Source organism: Vitis vinifera, chromosome 19 (assembly GCF_030704535.1).
Source record: "Vitis vinifera cultivar Pinot Noir 40024 chromosome 19, ASM3070453v1".
Lineage (NCBI taxonomy): Eukaryota > Viridiplantae > Streptophyta > Magnoliopsida > Vitales > Vitaceae > Vitis > Vitis vinifera.
In genome coordinates, this window is record NC_081823.1 from 6,095,991 (window position 1) to 6,110,303 (window position 14,313).

Sequence of the window (14,313 nt, forward strand, 5' to 3'; positions counted from 1 at the left end):
AAGTTCAAGAGGGTTGATTTACCTCACTCTTTCATTAAATCTTTTCTTTTTTGTTTAAACAATGCTGTGTTGGTTGAATATTACAACAGGTCACGAATGTTTCCTAGTTATTAATATGGATATGCCAGATGAATAGCCCCAAAATTAGGGTTATGTTGACCAAAAACAAAAAGTAAAATTTATGGGGTGAGAAGAAAAACATATCTTCGTTGATGTTTTCCTTTTACAGTAGCTTCGAGTCTCTAATTCTGCCATCTCTGAATATGTCCAAGCAGGGTAGCAAATATATAAGCTGCTTTCATCTTCTTCTCGGGAGGATGTCTGAGAATGAAAAATCGTGGAAGGGTAGGCCTGCAACAAAGAGAGGATGTAGAAATAAATCCATGACTCACAAAACAAATATACCCAGATCTAATCTCTCCCGGAATGGATAAATATTGATTACGCCCGTCTATATAAAGGTGAGATTAGCATCAACTTTTTGAATAATGTTCAATTCACATGTGGAGTTATTACAGGGGTTTATTTATTCATCTTTTAATCTTTGAGGTGCTTCACATACTCTTTTGGGTGAGAGACTGCACTATAATGTGTTCTGAACTAATCCTGGAAACTATAAATGTATCATGAATGAACAAATTGCGTTTATTTTTCACGAGTATATGTGGGTATGAACAATGTGAGATTGACCTAAAAAATGATCTTAATCCCCTTTGGAGCTCTAAATAGGAGAAGGGTTTTTGAGCTGAATGATCCGACCCTCAACATTTGTATCCATATTTCAGAATTTTTAACTCTTGTAAAAATACCATCATACCGAAAAGAAATCTCATACCTTCTTGTTCGCCTAAAATGTAAAATGGAATATGAGCAATCATCTTTTTGCTGCCTTCACTCCAGTTGACAGTGCCTGGATTCTGCATATGTCCATGAGAAGGTCGTGAAGGCCCCAAAACAGACAAACATATTGCTGGTTCATTCATTAAGCCCAAATAATCATGTGCACGTCTCCAAACCCTCGCATCAGACATTCGAGATCGAGCTACCTAAAATGCATTCAATATAACTTGCTTTAGCACAAACCAATGTACAGACCTTGGCAAAACCTGATAAACAAAATATTACAGTTAAAACCTGATAAACAGACCTTGGCTAGAGATACACGTGCCCTTGGTAATAATTCACGGTGGTATGTGGCAAGCTTTGCAATAGCAGTCACAACAAAACATAGAAGCCTTGACTGTGATGATTTTCTGAAAGTTGCACCATCGGAGCTAAGAGCTGACTCCTGCCTTAAGCCCAGGCGACTTCCCAGACAAATAGAAGAGATAAAAATCAGCATGTAAATAGCCAACATTACAATGCAAATCTCAGAAAGTACAAATAGAAGGGCTATTAAAACACCTACCTAGAAGAAAGGTTTTCATACAAAAGTAGTTCTAAACTCTCGAAAAGCTCACGAGCTGCATCTCCATGTGATGCACCACCTCCTCCATGCTCCCCAATGGCCCAACACAATTGCAATGCCAATTCTGTCTGTGGGAGAAAACTAATAAAGAAAGAGTTGTTCCACATTGCCTAGAGCAGCAGGAGGAAGACAACTGACCTTTGCAGTGCTGTCATAAGCTTCTGCAAGTCTGTCCATTATAGGCTTCTGCAAGGGATTTAAGATGATCACAACTGTGCAATACATAGGAGTAGAAAAGGTTCAAGTTTTCTACAAAAGATCCATCAGAAGTACATTAAAAGACGTAGATATATTGCATAGTTTGTAGCTATAACAAATGCATACACTCTTCTGACAATTATCACTTACACAAGCATACCCAACATATATAATAAAACAGAGGGTAAACCACACTTTAATAAGCAATAAGGCTCATTATAAAGGCCTCATTTAGTTTCACTGCTATAAATCCCTCCATATTATGGTATATTGTCCAAGAAAATCACACCTTGTCCATATAAGAAAATTCCAATAGCCAATAAAGATTTTCATATTAGCATGGAAGGAATAGTTTTCTACCCAATAAAATTACAACAGTTTAACACTTTCAGAAGATGTACAGACACAATCAGGGTGCTGGGGTCTATCCAGCAAGCTACAACTCATCTTCCCCAGTTTGTACTAGTTTTTATGGTGTAACCTATTTAATTCATTCTTCTAATAGTTAGGATAAGGTTTTAGTTAGGTGCCACATATACTTATCTATCAAATTCTACAATTCCAGTTTCGGACTATCATTATTCTAATTATCTTACTACCATTTAAACTTATTTCAAAATTTTAGTAGGTATGGTGGACCATTCATCCAAGTGGTTGAAATACTATCACTACAGCATTAAATATACAAACAAGATTGGAAAATACCTTCAGCAGTGCAATAAAATCTGGAGATCGCTGGAATGCAGCAAGCATAAATTCTAAGAGCCTCTTTCGAACCTACAAAGATATATAATTCAGAAATCCAAAGCTCTACCAACTTTATAAACTTGTAATTCATTGTAAGAATCTCCCAGCAAAAAATCCTTGATTTGGAAAACATATCATATCAGTAACTTAAGGTCATAAATACAAATGCAGCTTCCAAGTTCAAGCAGCAACAGTTTTATTGTATTTAGAAAAACAAGAATGTACAGAAGAAGCCAAGAGAATAGGTAACATTAGATACAAAAGAGGCTACATTACAAAAATAAAAAATATCTAATATTTGTGCATGCATTGGTAACTTATCACACTCTTTATTTCTTGATAATGCAACTTTTATTAATAAAGTAAGATGTATAATCAATGCAAAGCAGGAAAATCATAAGCAGGCAGCTGTAAAAAATTTAATCTTGGAAATGTTGTTTCAGTAAAGACAATAAGCCAACAGGAACACTCTTTGCATCAGGGAGTACATTTGGATTGATAGTTCCCTTTTTGAGGAATCCTAGAAAATCAAATCCCCAGAAATTCAAATTTTTGGATTAGAATATTAAGTTCTAACAAATTTGTGGGGGTATGTTGGTAATGGTGGGTGTAGAGATAGGAAGGGTGCAAGACATTGAGGTCTAGGCAGTTGTCATGGTGGTCATAGTGGCAGCTATGGCAGTAGGCCAGCAATTCCCTTTCGTGAAGTGCCAAAAAGGTGGAAACTGATCCTGAATAATTTGATGTCCAATGGTGAACTTAAATTCCCTCTTTCTCAATGTCCAAACGGACCCAAGACAACCAAAGGTGGCCTTCTAAAAAATGTCTTTTCTAATCTCCTGAATCTCCTTCAGTTTCCAGGCATGACAAGGTACTTGTTTCTTTCAGTATGTTATTGCCTTTACAAATAAAAATTCGAAAAGCAAACCAAAACAAGAACTTCCATTCAAAAGAAAGAGAACCTTAAAACTATATGAAAAGCTATTCAAGTACCTCATAAGAGAAAATTTTGTCGGGAAATATTGTAGCATTCCTTGTCATAATTAGGGGAAGTAATGCGCAGATTAAAGCTGCAATAGAAATGTAGAAATTCAGAATTGCCACCACATTAGCAGGCTAATGATACATCTTATAAATGCCTTCTGCAAATGCAAGCTTCCTATACAATAAAATTTGATGTCAAGCAAATATGAAGATAAAAGTGGTAACAACATACAATTATTGACATCACGTAATGCAATAGCAAAATACATATCAAGAACCCGAGGTGCCATATTGAGTGATTGTTTAAGCCTATCAGACTGAGGGGTATTAATAGCAGCCTGTAGAGCTGCAGCAATTCCAGGAGAAGTCCAGTGCCGTTCCTGAATACAACATAGGTTGTTAATAACCATTATTTCTTCAACTCTCAGGTTGATTGTCAAAGAAAATCCTAAATAAGTCAGTTATACCATGTATAAATATATTGCAAATGGAAATAGTCCCTGTTTGAAAAAATCAAGTAGAGAAAAAACCATGACTAAATATAGAGTTGTCCAAGGCTAGAGGTAGGCCCATGACAAGCTCCAGGTATTAATATTACTGAACTCTGACTCTTGGGGAGAAAAGGTATATCCATGGCATCAACATATTGTAATAAGCTCCAACACAAAGAAACAATAATACTAAATGGGAAAAATTAATTCAGGGTGTACATGTACATATATATCCATATTTTGTTCTTTTTTCATTGCACCTTGTTTTAGTTGCAACCCACTTCCTATCCATCTATCATAGAGAGAGAGAGAGAGAGAATAATAACCTTAGGAAGAATCAAGATTCCTTGGTATTCCTACACTACACTTGCTACACAAAATGTAATGTAAAAGTAAGACAAAGACAAAACCATACAGCAAGGCCATCATTCTCATCTTTAAGAAGGTCAAAAAACAATGGATCAGCTACATCTATTGCATTGCTATCCTCAGATTCAGAGTCTCCTCCTCCATCTCCTATTGTTGAACCAGTATAAGCTTCATCCATTAGCGCAAGTAGCATCTGCATTCATGCATTTGGTATCCTCAATTGAACTATTAGCTTAATTTAACTTCCATTTATGTAAGATGTCGTAAGTTTTAAAAATAACCTCAGGAGCCGTACTCTTCTGAATTGAAGCTATGCTACTACCAATCAGTGGTCCGGAGCTACGTTCTACCTTCTCCAATGCCACTACCAATACTGTGAAAAATGAGAAAAAAGAAATGTCAAACCATGTAAGTTGAAAAAAAAAATATCAATTCATAATGCCCTAGAACATGGTTCAACATTCCAAATCGCAAGGCCAATTATCAAAATCACAGGCAAGATCTTTGCATGCATCATTAACTAAGGAAAAAATATATTACAAGTTTGTGGGAAATACAACTGACGTGTTTCTTTTTTAGGAAAAGAACAAAAGAATGTTGAGAGAAAAGTTGCTTTACAAACACTTTGACCATCACAGCTGCTCCCTTCAAACACGAACAAGTTAACATGGCTTTTTCCCCCTTTTTTCATAGATTAGTTTAAGAAATGCTATCACACGACGCAAAACAAAAATTCAAAATAAATACAAATCTTGATCATTATGTATTTTCTTTCATGTTCCGTAAAGAAAATAAATTCTAAAGAACCCAAACATCGAACTTGGAAAAGGATTATTCAACTTTTGTTTTTCCTGTGTATAGACATTTTCAAAGCTTTTGGCATGTCCTGTAGCTATGTTAAATGTGATGCTCTTGTGCACACCAACAGATAATTGAATATAGCAAACATGTCTACAGTCTTCAACAAGATTATCTATAAAGCTTCTAAAGGTAAAATGACCCAAAAGATCACAAGAACACCATATAAAAGAAATAAAAACAGAATGAAGTAGTTAGTGGCAAGCAATAAAACAAAATAAAAAATAAAAACACTCACTTGGCAAGTCCAACACTGATGGGAACAGTGGAAGAAATGACCCAGGAGATATTAATCCTGGGAAAACCTTTAAAAATGATTTCTCTAATCTGCATGACAAAATAGATATTAAAACATTTTTTATCCTCAATTCAATCCAGTTAGATGTGATATTAAAAAAAATCTGCTATGAAGCATTCTCTAAAACAAGTCACCGTCTGTTGCATGTATAATGAATCATAATCACGATAGGTAAACAAGATTTTGCCAACCACAGGGATCATACCCAAAACACTTCAAATTAGTTATAGCAGAGGAGCAGCATTGACTACAGTTAAGAGGAAAAAGAGGCGTGAAAGACACAGTCCCAACATTTTTTATACACCTATATTAGAATTTAAAGCATATGAAAAAAATCAACAAAAAGTAGTTCCAATTCTACCATATTAAATCTGATTGGCCATGACAAGATAACAAAAGAGCAATATATAAAACTAGGGATACAGAAGCAATCATGAACTGCTTCACACATAAATCACAGTTCCATCAATTAGTATTAACATCTTACCCAAAACTTCAAAACAAATAAATAAGGACCTTTTTCAGTTGACATTAAAATAGAGACAAAATAGGAAGCTTACTTCTCTCCATTCCAAGCAATCAGCTTCAGCAGTAATGGAAAAAACTGCAAACACATTAAGATTAGATGAAGATAAAAGTGATCATAACATTTAATTCTTTTTATTAGAAAAAGATTGAGTATTAAGCTTAATTCACTTGGGCTTTTTAAATTTGATATCTTCGTCCTCACTTAAATATAGAACCTCTCGATCTTGTTAAGCCAAAAATTGAAACCCATGTTCTGTTCCAAGTTTCCTATTTCTTTGATAAATTTTCATCCATAATTACACAAAAGGCTTAGTGGAGAAAGAAAATATGAGCTGTTTGTTTCAGACGTTGCAAGCCACAAATACTTAACTAAGACCATGGATTTTTATTTTTATTTTCCATCTTTATCTTTCTTATGTCGGGAATTTCTGGAGGTTAGAACCAAATCCAATTTAACCCACCAAAGACTACTATCTTGCAGGGTCAGCATAGGGGAATCAGCCAAGATCAGCCTGTACAGCCTGAAATTTAAGCTGGTCAACCAAGGCAGTACTTGGGCAGATATCAAGCCTGAAGTTGTGGTTAGCCCTAGACTGGCCCAATGTAATTTTCTATACATAGTTGGGGCACTCAAACTCAGGCTAATTCTCTAGGCTGTTCTCTGAAAAATATGATCGGTAAGTTTAGGTGAAGAAATAAAATGAAGGTAAAGCTTCGAAAGGCTCATGCTGGGTATCTACAGTTAGTCTGTTAGAGCTGAGTTTGGCTGGGTTTAACCCTGACTAGCCTGAACAGACAGTAAGCCCTAGGTGGATATGTATGAAGGTGTTTCCATGGCTAAGCATTCCCTTGACACGGCTCAACAGTGCTGTGTTTTTATGGTTAAGTAACATAAATATATCTTATCACAATACAGGTATTATAGATAACTATAACTGTTGTATCATAACAACTACACAATAAGTGGCAAAATTCAAAACAAGTTTCTCTCCATCAGGTTCCAAATTTTCTTTCATTTCAGCAGGAAATATTTGAATCTCTGAGCATACCTGTGGCAGTAACGTCGGGAAAGAAGTTAAAATCTTCTTCTTGTTCCAAATCAGAAAATCAAGCGTTGCTTTTGCAACAACAGGGTCTGCAAACTCACTGCAATACATAGTTGGTGTGTGACAACCATTGAATTTGTGGTTATAAAGAATTCTATGTTAAGAAAAGGCATGTCAAATATAAGAATATGCAAGATAAACACATGCCTAAAAAGGAAGGAAAAAAAATACAAACTAACATGGAAATCAAAACAATGTCCCAAATTGATTTGTTAATTGTAGTACTTAATACTTGAGGAGAGAAAAGCAACAGCAAGATCTACAAAGCAATTATTTGCTTCATCTCATCTAATGAAATTTCATAATTTTGGAGCACCTTCTAGAACTCACTGAAACTTTCTCTATTAATCTAATATTTTTGGGCCTATCAAAACTCATCTCAAGTATAAAACTTAAGATTACATTTGACGAAGCAATTTGTAGTGTTATGACTAGGATTGAAACTTGGATGCTATTATGAAATCCCTGTAGATGTTCTGCACAACTGAATGGCTACATGGTTTGGCATTTACATGTAAATCATCAAGAAGTGCAATCTACTCATGATAAGAGCTACATGGTCTAGAAGAAGAATTTGGCTCATAGTTCGATGAACATCAGATAGTATTGTGAAATTGTAACCATTGTTCTCCACCACAATGTGAACCAGTGACTAAATACTTGTTTGCATGCAAATTTTCATTAATTGAAATCCAACCTCCATGTGGATTAGATGGTTGTGAAGAAGAAAAAGAAGCATTTGGCATGATCTCTCACCAAAAAGGCTGTAAATTTCAAAGAAGAACAAGAAATACAAATTAATCAAGCGACTAATCAAGTTGTAAGAACCATGAAATGAGCCCAAGGAATGGAGTTAATCAATCAACCAAATTTGATGATCTTTGATCCATTCAACCATTTTAATGGAGCTTAAAAATGTTAAAGGTGTTCTATTTAAACAAAACTAGATCTTGGAATCAGACACCAGTTCATTTAATACCAAAGATTTATTTGAACAAACAACACAAAGGGACCTGGGTTCCTTCATTTTGTTGGGGATAAAGTTGTTTCCTCTTATTTTGTTTGGAGCTTCAAACAATGAATGAAATGAGAGGAAACAATTCTACCTCAATTGCTTGGGGTCTGGAGAGCTCCATCAAAGGCAAAATCTTGTGGCAAATCGTTTGTCTTTCGTTCATACGGTTTGTGTGGAAGGAAAGAAATGTTAGTATTCTCAAGGACAAGTGGAGGGCTTCAAAGACAATTTGGGATCTAATTCATTTCTATCCATCTTTTTAGGCCTCCTATACCAACGCATTGAAGGGCATCTCTCTCAAATGTTATTCAGCTCAACTGGCATTCAATGTGTAGGCCATAAGAGTTTGAATAATGAAGAGAGGAGATTTGTACTAATTCTATCTGATTGAGATGCTGTTATGCCTCATGGTTATTAAGATGTTTAAAACCTCATTCGATTGAGAGGTTTTGTACTGAATTTTCTCTTTCATTTCTGCATTGATGCATAGGTCTTCTTAGTATACAAGAATAGGTCTTTCATTTTTGTTTAGCTTTTGTAAATCTGGGGAGGATTGCTCATCACTTTGTCCATTCTAATACAATCTTGTCTCCGATTAAAAAAAAAAAATTCTACCCCAAGTTCTTCTCCATCCTTTCTAGGGATTCAACCATTTAGATCAGTCCAAGTTTCAAAATAATAAATAAAACAAGAGGATTTGATTGTATCACCAACTTCTCCTCCAGTTGCTCTAGGGCATTCGACTGTTTGGATTGGTCCAAGTTCCAGAAGAATGAATAAAATAAAAGGAAAACAATTGTATCCCCAACTTTTTCTCCTGTTTCTATACTGAAAATACAGGAGAAAATGTTTAGTTTCTTCTTTATGCTCTCCTCAATTGTATTTTCTTCTCCTCTTTTTTAGGCAACTAAACAAACCATAATGGACCAATAGACACACAATCATGCCTACTATCCCCAAGAACAGCAGTAGAAATAACTGACAGGTATCTATTAAGAAGGGATCTTTAAACCAAAGAATGCAGAAATAACTATTACGATGAAAGTATTAAATATATCATTACCGGCTCAAGCATGATCGAAAAAATGTCCTTAGAGATGGATCAGCATCATGTAGAACAATCTCACCAAAATCAAGGAAAAACTGAAGAATGGCCTGATGGATAAACCAAAAAAAGATTATGAGTGACAAGGCCACTTTTGTAACACAAAAGATGTCAATTTCTTTATTAGGTGGCCAACACAGTAGCTGAAATCAAGTCTAAAAATAACTAAATTACCAGAAAAAGGTAACTGAGAATCTGTGGCACTTTTAGCAACAGCGTTGTCTAATGGCTAAGGTTTTTATAGTGTGAAAACATAAGAGAGAGCAAAGTACGCTGAAGGAGTTAGTATTTCCAAGCAACAGTATGCCATTTCAAATTTAAAACCCAGAAGTTTCCAGCTGTTTCTCAGTGATCAAACAGCACTCACAACTGTCTTCTTCCAATCATTAATAAAAAAAATATAACTTAAATTTCTTAAAAACCAAATAGCGCATTAATGTTCATGACTAGCCCACAAATCTTTGCTAAAATTGTCAGTTCAAATACAGAAAATAAATAAATAAATTAGAGAGCAAAAAATAAAACATAAAAAATTTAGAGGAAAGCGCAAACCAGAAAGAGAAGGCCATTAGAGGTTCGAGACTGCGAAACGGAAGCTACCAATCTCTGAAAGATCTTATTGATCTGCGGATAAACCCTAGCCACCAAATCCTCAGATTCCTCTGATTTACACAATTCATAAAGCTTCCTCACCTGATCAAACAAACACACACACAAAAACCTCATCCATCAAAATAAAAAAGAAAATACAAATATATGCACAATTATACAGATGTGTGAGGATTTGTGGTAGAGAGAACAGACGGATGGGAGAAGATTGGGATCGGAGGCGGGGTCGGCGGAGAAATTAGAGTCTCTGGCGGTGGCAGAGAGGGATCTCAGATGAAACTCCCAGTCTTTGTCTCGATCAACCATTTTGGAAGCAGATCAAATTGTTTTTCTTGTTTTGGAATATGAATTTGAAGTGTTTTCACCGTTTTCAGTGCTTTCCTCAATCAGTGACGATTGGTCACGCTTCGGTTCGTTATGAGACGACGTCGTTTTCTTCGACGTGCTACGTGGGTAAAAATCGTGACCGTTGTTTGTGTCTTAATAATTCCCCCTTTTCTTAAGATGAAATAATCTCATATTTTTAAATTTAACATCTCTACCTTCTTATTTCTTTTTATTTGAAGAATCACTCATTTTTAAAATAAATATTCTTAATTACTTTAAGTATTTACATATACATCTTAAAAGAAATGGTTATTTTTACGACAAAAAGAATATGATATTTTCATTAAAATAAAACAAAAAAAAATGACGGGTTATATTTTCAAAATTGAGTTTTTAATAATCATTTTGATCGAATAACCTCTCTTTTTTTTTCTTAAAAAAAATATTTACGCCCACAAGATAATGTGCATATCGAAAAAATAACTTTGACCTATTTAAACCTTAAAAACTTTTAAATACATCCACCTTACGATTTTTAAAAACTCAAAACACCTCCTATTATTCTCTCTATACTCATCTTTTTCTTCATCTATCTATTGTTTGGCTTTGAGGGAATAAACTTATCCTCCAAAAGGTGCACTTTTCACATCTTTTCCGTCTTTATGAGTTGATAAGCTTATCCATCACACATGAAACCGTAACCAAACACACCCTATAGCTTTCTTACATTGTGTTTTTTCATTGAACAATCCAAGCTATCTCTATTGTTTGTGTTTTAATGGGCCTATGTAACAATTGATTAAGTAGATCCAAAGATTCCACACCATAAAGCGAACTTTGCTCCTCTTTCTCTCTCTGTCTCAAAGAAAGATATATAGCTTATGAGTAAGAACTCTGTTTTTTTATGTAATTCATTTAGGGAACTCTTTTTTTGGATAGCCCGTCCCAAGAAGGTATCTACATACCTATCCAAAAAAACTTTTCCCTATTCATTAGTAGTGATGTTAGAATGAAGTTATGTTGTCATAAAGTATTATGTTGCTTATGAGGCTTATGTTAACAGGCTAGCCTACCCCACTTTAAGGTGGGCTTGGTCCAACACAAACAAGTTGGTGAATTAGTTAAGGTTTGTCTTGTAGGCTCGTCAATTTAATGGATTAGACCTGAGCCCAGTTTTTTGTACTGAAAGCTTGATGATCAACTCAAGAAAGACATTTTTTTTTTCCGATGTTGATTGCAATAGAGCTAATTGCCAACATTATCACAACCTGAGCTTGGGCCCGTCAATTACAGATTGTCGTGGGCTTAAACCAACTCTCATTAAGCCAAAAAACCTTCACTTGGCCCATTGTCTTTCAAATAAGAAAGATATATTTAATATTTTCTACAAACAAAAAATGAAAAAATTGTTACAAAGGTTCTTATTTCAGGAAAAAACATATAATGATAAAAGAACTCACAACCCAATTGATCTCACTAGTATCTACAACAAACGGTTAGGATCATTGGATTTACCTCTTAACACATTTCTTCTCAACCACAAACCCTAGTTATTTGAAGACTATTGTAGCTATGTTCATAATTAATTTTTTTTTTTTTTTTGTATTTTGTTTGAATCCATATAACATAGAACATGAAAATCTATTTTCACTTAGGGCTTATTCATATGTAATTTTTTTTATAAAAAAAACAAAAAGAAACTTCTTGTAAAAATGGTTAAAAAACAATTAGGAAAAATGTAAGTGCAATTTAAAAATGAAAAAATTATGAAAAACCGTAATATAAATGGAGGACAAAAAAAAAAATTGAACACATGGTGTCCAGTCTTGAAAGGGTAGACATAAATGAGACATCCAACCCTTTAATTTCAAATATCATAACTATGTTCAATCCTTAAGTGTTGGATATCTGAGCTATCTCCAATCTTCTAAAAGTAGACGTTATAGGTTCTAATTATTTTTTTATTTTTTGTGTTCAAAAGTACTTTTTGGAATTTTACCAAGAGACATTTATATCTTAAAAAGTTTGATGGATGCAAAGAGAGTTTAGATTGATGCATTTATAAATCTCATATTAAATTATTTTATTCTTTTAATCAAATGACCTATAGAAAAAACTCAGAAACAAAGTTTTTTTTTTTTTTTATAATGGATTTCATCTCCTTCATCATTCTTAACTTTCCACATTTCACAAGCAAGGGATAAAAGAGCATCTTGGAAGCTCTTCAACTCATCATCATCGTGCAAAATATATGAAGAAAGATTCCCCCTCAATCTGAAAGCAACAACAAAGAACTTTATATTTACTTCTACGTAATTGTGGGTGCTTCAAATATAACGACTTGCTTTTATGTTATTGTGGGTCCTTTGAATATAAAGATACCTACTTCCTGACCTTGTGGGTCCTTTGAATATAGGCAAATGCGACACACTCATGTTAGTTAAAGAAAGAAATTTTTGAAATTATATATATATATATATATACAATTAAACTTTAATAAATAAATATTTGATAAATTAATAATCTTGCTTAAATAATAAAATATTTTAATTCCAACTCAAATAAATATACTAAATTAATAATCGTGTTAATAAAAATTACAATTTTTTAAAAATATTTAAGGGTTCAAGAAAATATAAATTAATAATTGATGAAATATATAAAATGAAGCAACAAAAATAAGTAAATAAATTTAGTATACCTAGAGGGCACTAGTTTGGTGTCTCCTCTCTCTATCTAATATATTTCTCTTTACTTATAAAAAAAAAAAAAATGAAGCAACAAGGTGCTTTTAGAGATAAATTTGATTGTCAAAAAACTGCTTTCTATTTTCTGTTCTTAAAAATAGAAAACAATGTGCTTTTAGAGATCAATTTTTAATTGTTTTTACTTATTTTTTAATTTTTATTTTAAAAAATAATTATACAAACATATAAAATGATTAAAAATAAAACGCTAGATATAAAAGCTATAATATAAATGGATGACAAAAAAAATTTGAACTCATGGTGTCCAGGTGGACATAAATGAGATATCCAACCCATCAATTTCAAGTATCATAACTATGTTCAGCACTTAAATGTTGGATATCTGAGTTATGTCCAATCTTCTAAAAGTCGACATCATGTGTTCTAATTATTTTTGTATTTTTTGTGTTCAAAAATACTTTAGGGATTTTATCAAGAAACATTTTTATCTTAAAAAATTTGGTGGATGCAAAGAGAGTTTAAATTGATGCATTTATAAATCCCATATTAAATTAGTTTATTCTTTTAATCAAATGACCACAAAGTTCTTTTTCATGGACCTTCATCATTCTAACTTTCCACATTTCACAAGCAAGGGATAAAAGAGCATCTTGGAAGCTCTTCAACTCATCATCATCATCAAAGCAACAACAAAGAACTTTATATTTACTTCTACGTAATTGTGGGTGCTTCAAATATAACGACTTTCTTTTATGTAATTGTGGGTCCTTTGAATATAAGGATACCTACTTCCTGACCTTATGGGTCTTTGAATATAAGACAAGTACGACACACTCATGTCAGTTAGAGAAAGAAAATTTTAAAATTATATATACAATTAAACTTCAATAAATAAATAAATAATTTTATTTAAATAATAAAATATTTTAATTCCAACTCGAATAAATATACTAAATTAATAATCGTGTTAATAAAATTACAATTTTTAAAAATCTTTAAGGGTTCAAGAAAATATAAATTAATAATTGATTAAATATATAAAATGAAGCAACAAAGTGTTTTTAGAAATCAATTTGATCGTCAAAAACTATTTTTTATTTTTTATTCTTAAAAATAGAAAATAATATGTTTTTAGGGATCAATTTTTAATTGTTTTTAATTATTTTTATTTATTTTTTAAATGTTGTTTTAAAATATAATTATACAAACATATAAAATGATTAAAAATAAAGTACTAGATATAAATAATACTTTTGGAACATATTTAAAAATATTAAAAATTGGTTAAAAGCATTTTCAGTTCCCAAACAAATTTTTATTTTGCAAAGCATATACCAGTTTTTAAAAATTGTTTTTCGAAAACAATATCAAACAGGGTTATAAATTTTGATTTTCTTTAGGTTTCCTTCCATGGTTTTTTTTTTTTTTTTTTTGGACAAAGAAAGTGAGGGAGAAATCTTGCACCAGATTATAGATCCAAGGGTCTTTCTATGATATCCAAA

General features: G+C 32.9%; 1 protein-coding gene across 1 annotated transcript; it reads right to left on the reverse strand.

Annotated features, from left to right (window-relative positions):
- LOC100248758 (uncharacterized) lies at positions 1 to 10,220 on the reverse strand. Its single transcript, XM_002281553.5, has 16 exons — positions 9,972 to 10,220; positions 9,720 to 9,860; positions 9,126 to 9,217; positions 6,991 to 7,087; positions 5,974 to 6,017; positions 5,354 to 5,442; positions 4,539 to 4,630; positions 4,304 to 4,450; positions 3,630 to 3,777; positions 3,407 to 3,483; positions 2,372 to 2,443; positions 1,607 to 1,654; positions 1,409 to 1,536; positions 1,148 to 1,307; positions 836 to 1,046; positions 1 to 351 (listed from the first exon to the last, which is right to left on the reverse strand). Exons 1-16 carry the CDS (start codon positions 10,080 to 10,082, stop codon positions 299 to 301), a joined length of 1,710 nt encoding a protein of 569 aa, XP_002281589.2. The 5' UTR covers positions 10,083 to 10,220; the 3' UTR covers positions 1 to 298.
- Positions 10,221 to 14,313: the final 4,093 nt, after the last annotated feature.

Excerpts from the sequence above, each read along its gene's own strand:
- LOC100248758 (XM_002281553.5), bottom strand. The coding sequence starts at position 10,082 with ATGGTTGATCGAGACAAAGACTGGGAGTTTCATCTGAGATCCCTCTCT. Across the intron at positions 7,088-9,125 it reads TTTCGATCATGCTTGAGCCG|TGAGTTTGCAGACCCTGTTG; the intron begins GTAATGATATAT and ends TATGTATTGCAG. Across the intron at positions 1,308-1,408 it reads TATGAAAACCTTTCTTCTAG|TCGCCTGGGCTTAAGGCAGG; the intron begins GTAGGTGTTTTA and ends TTGTCTGGGAAG.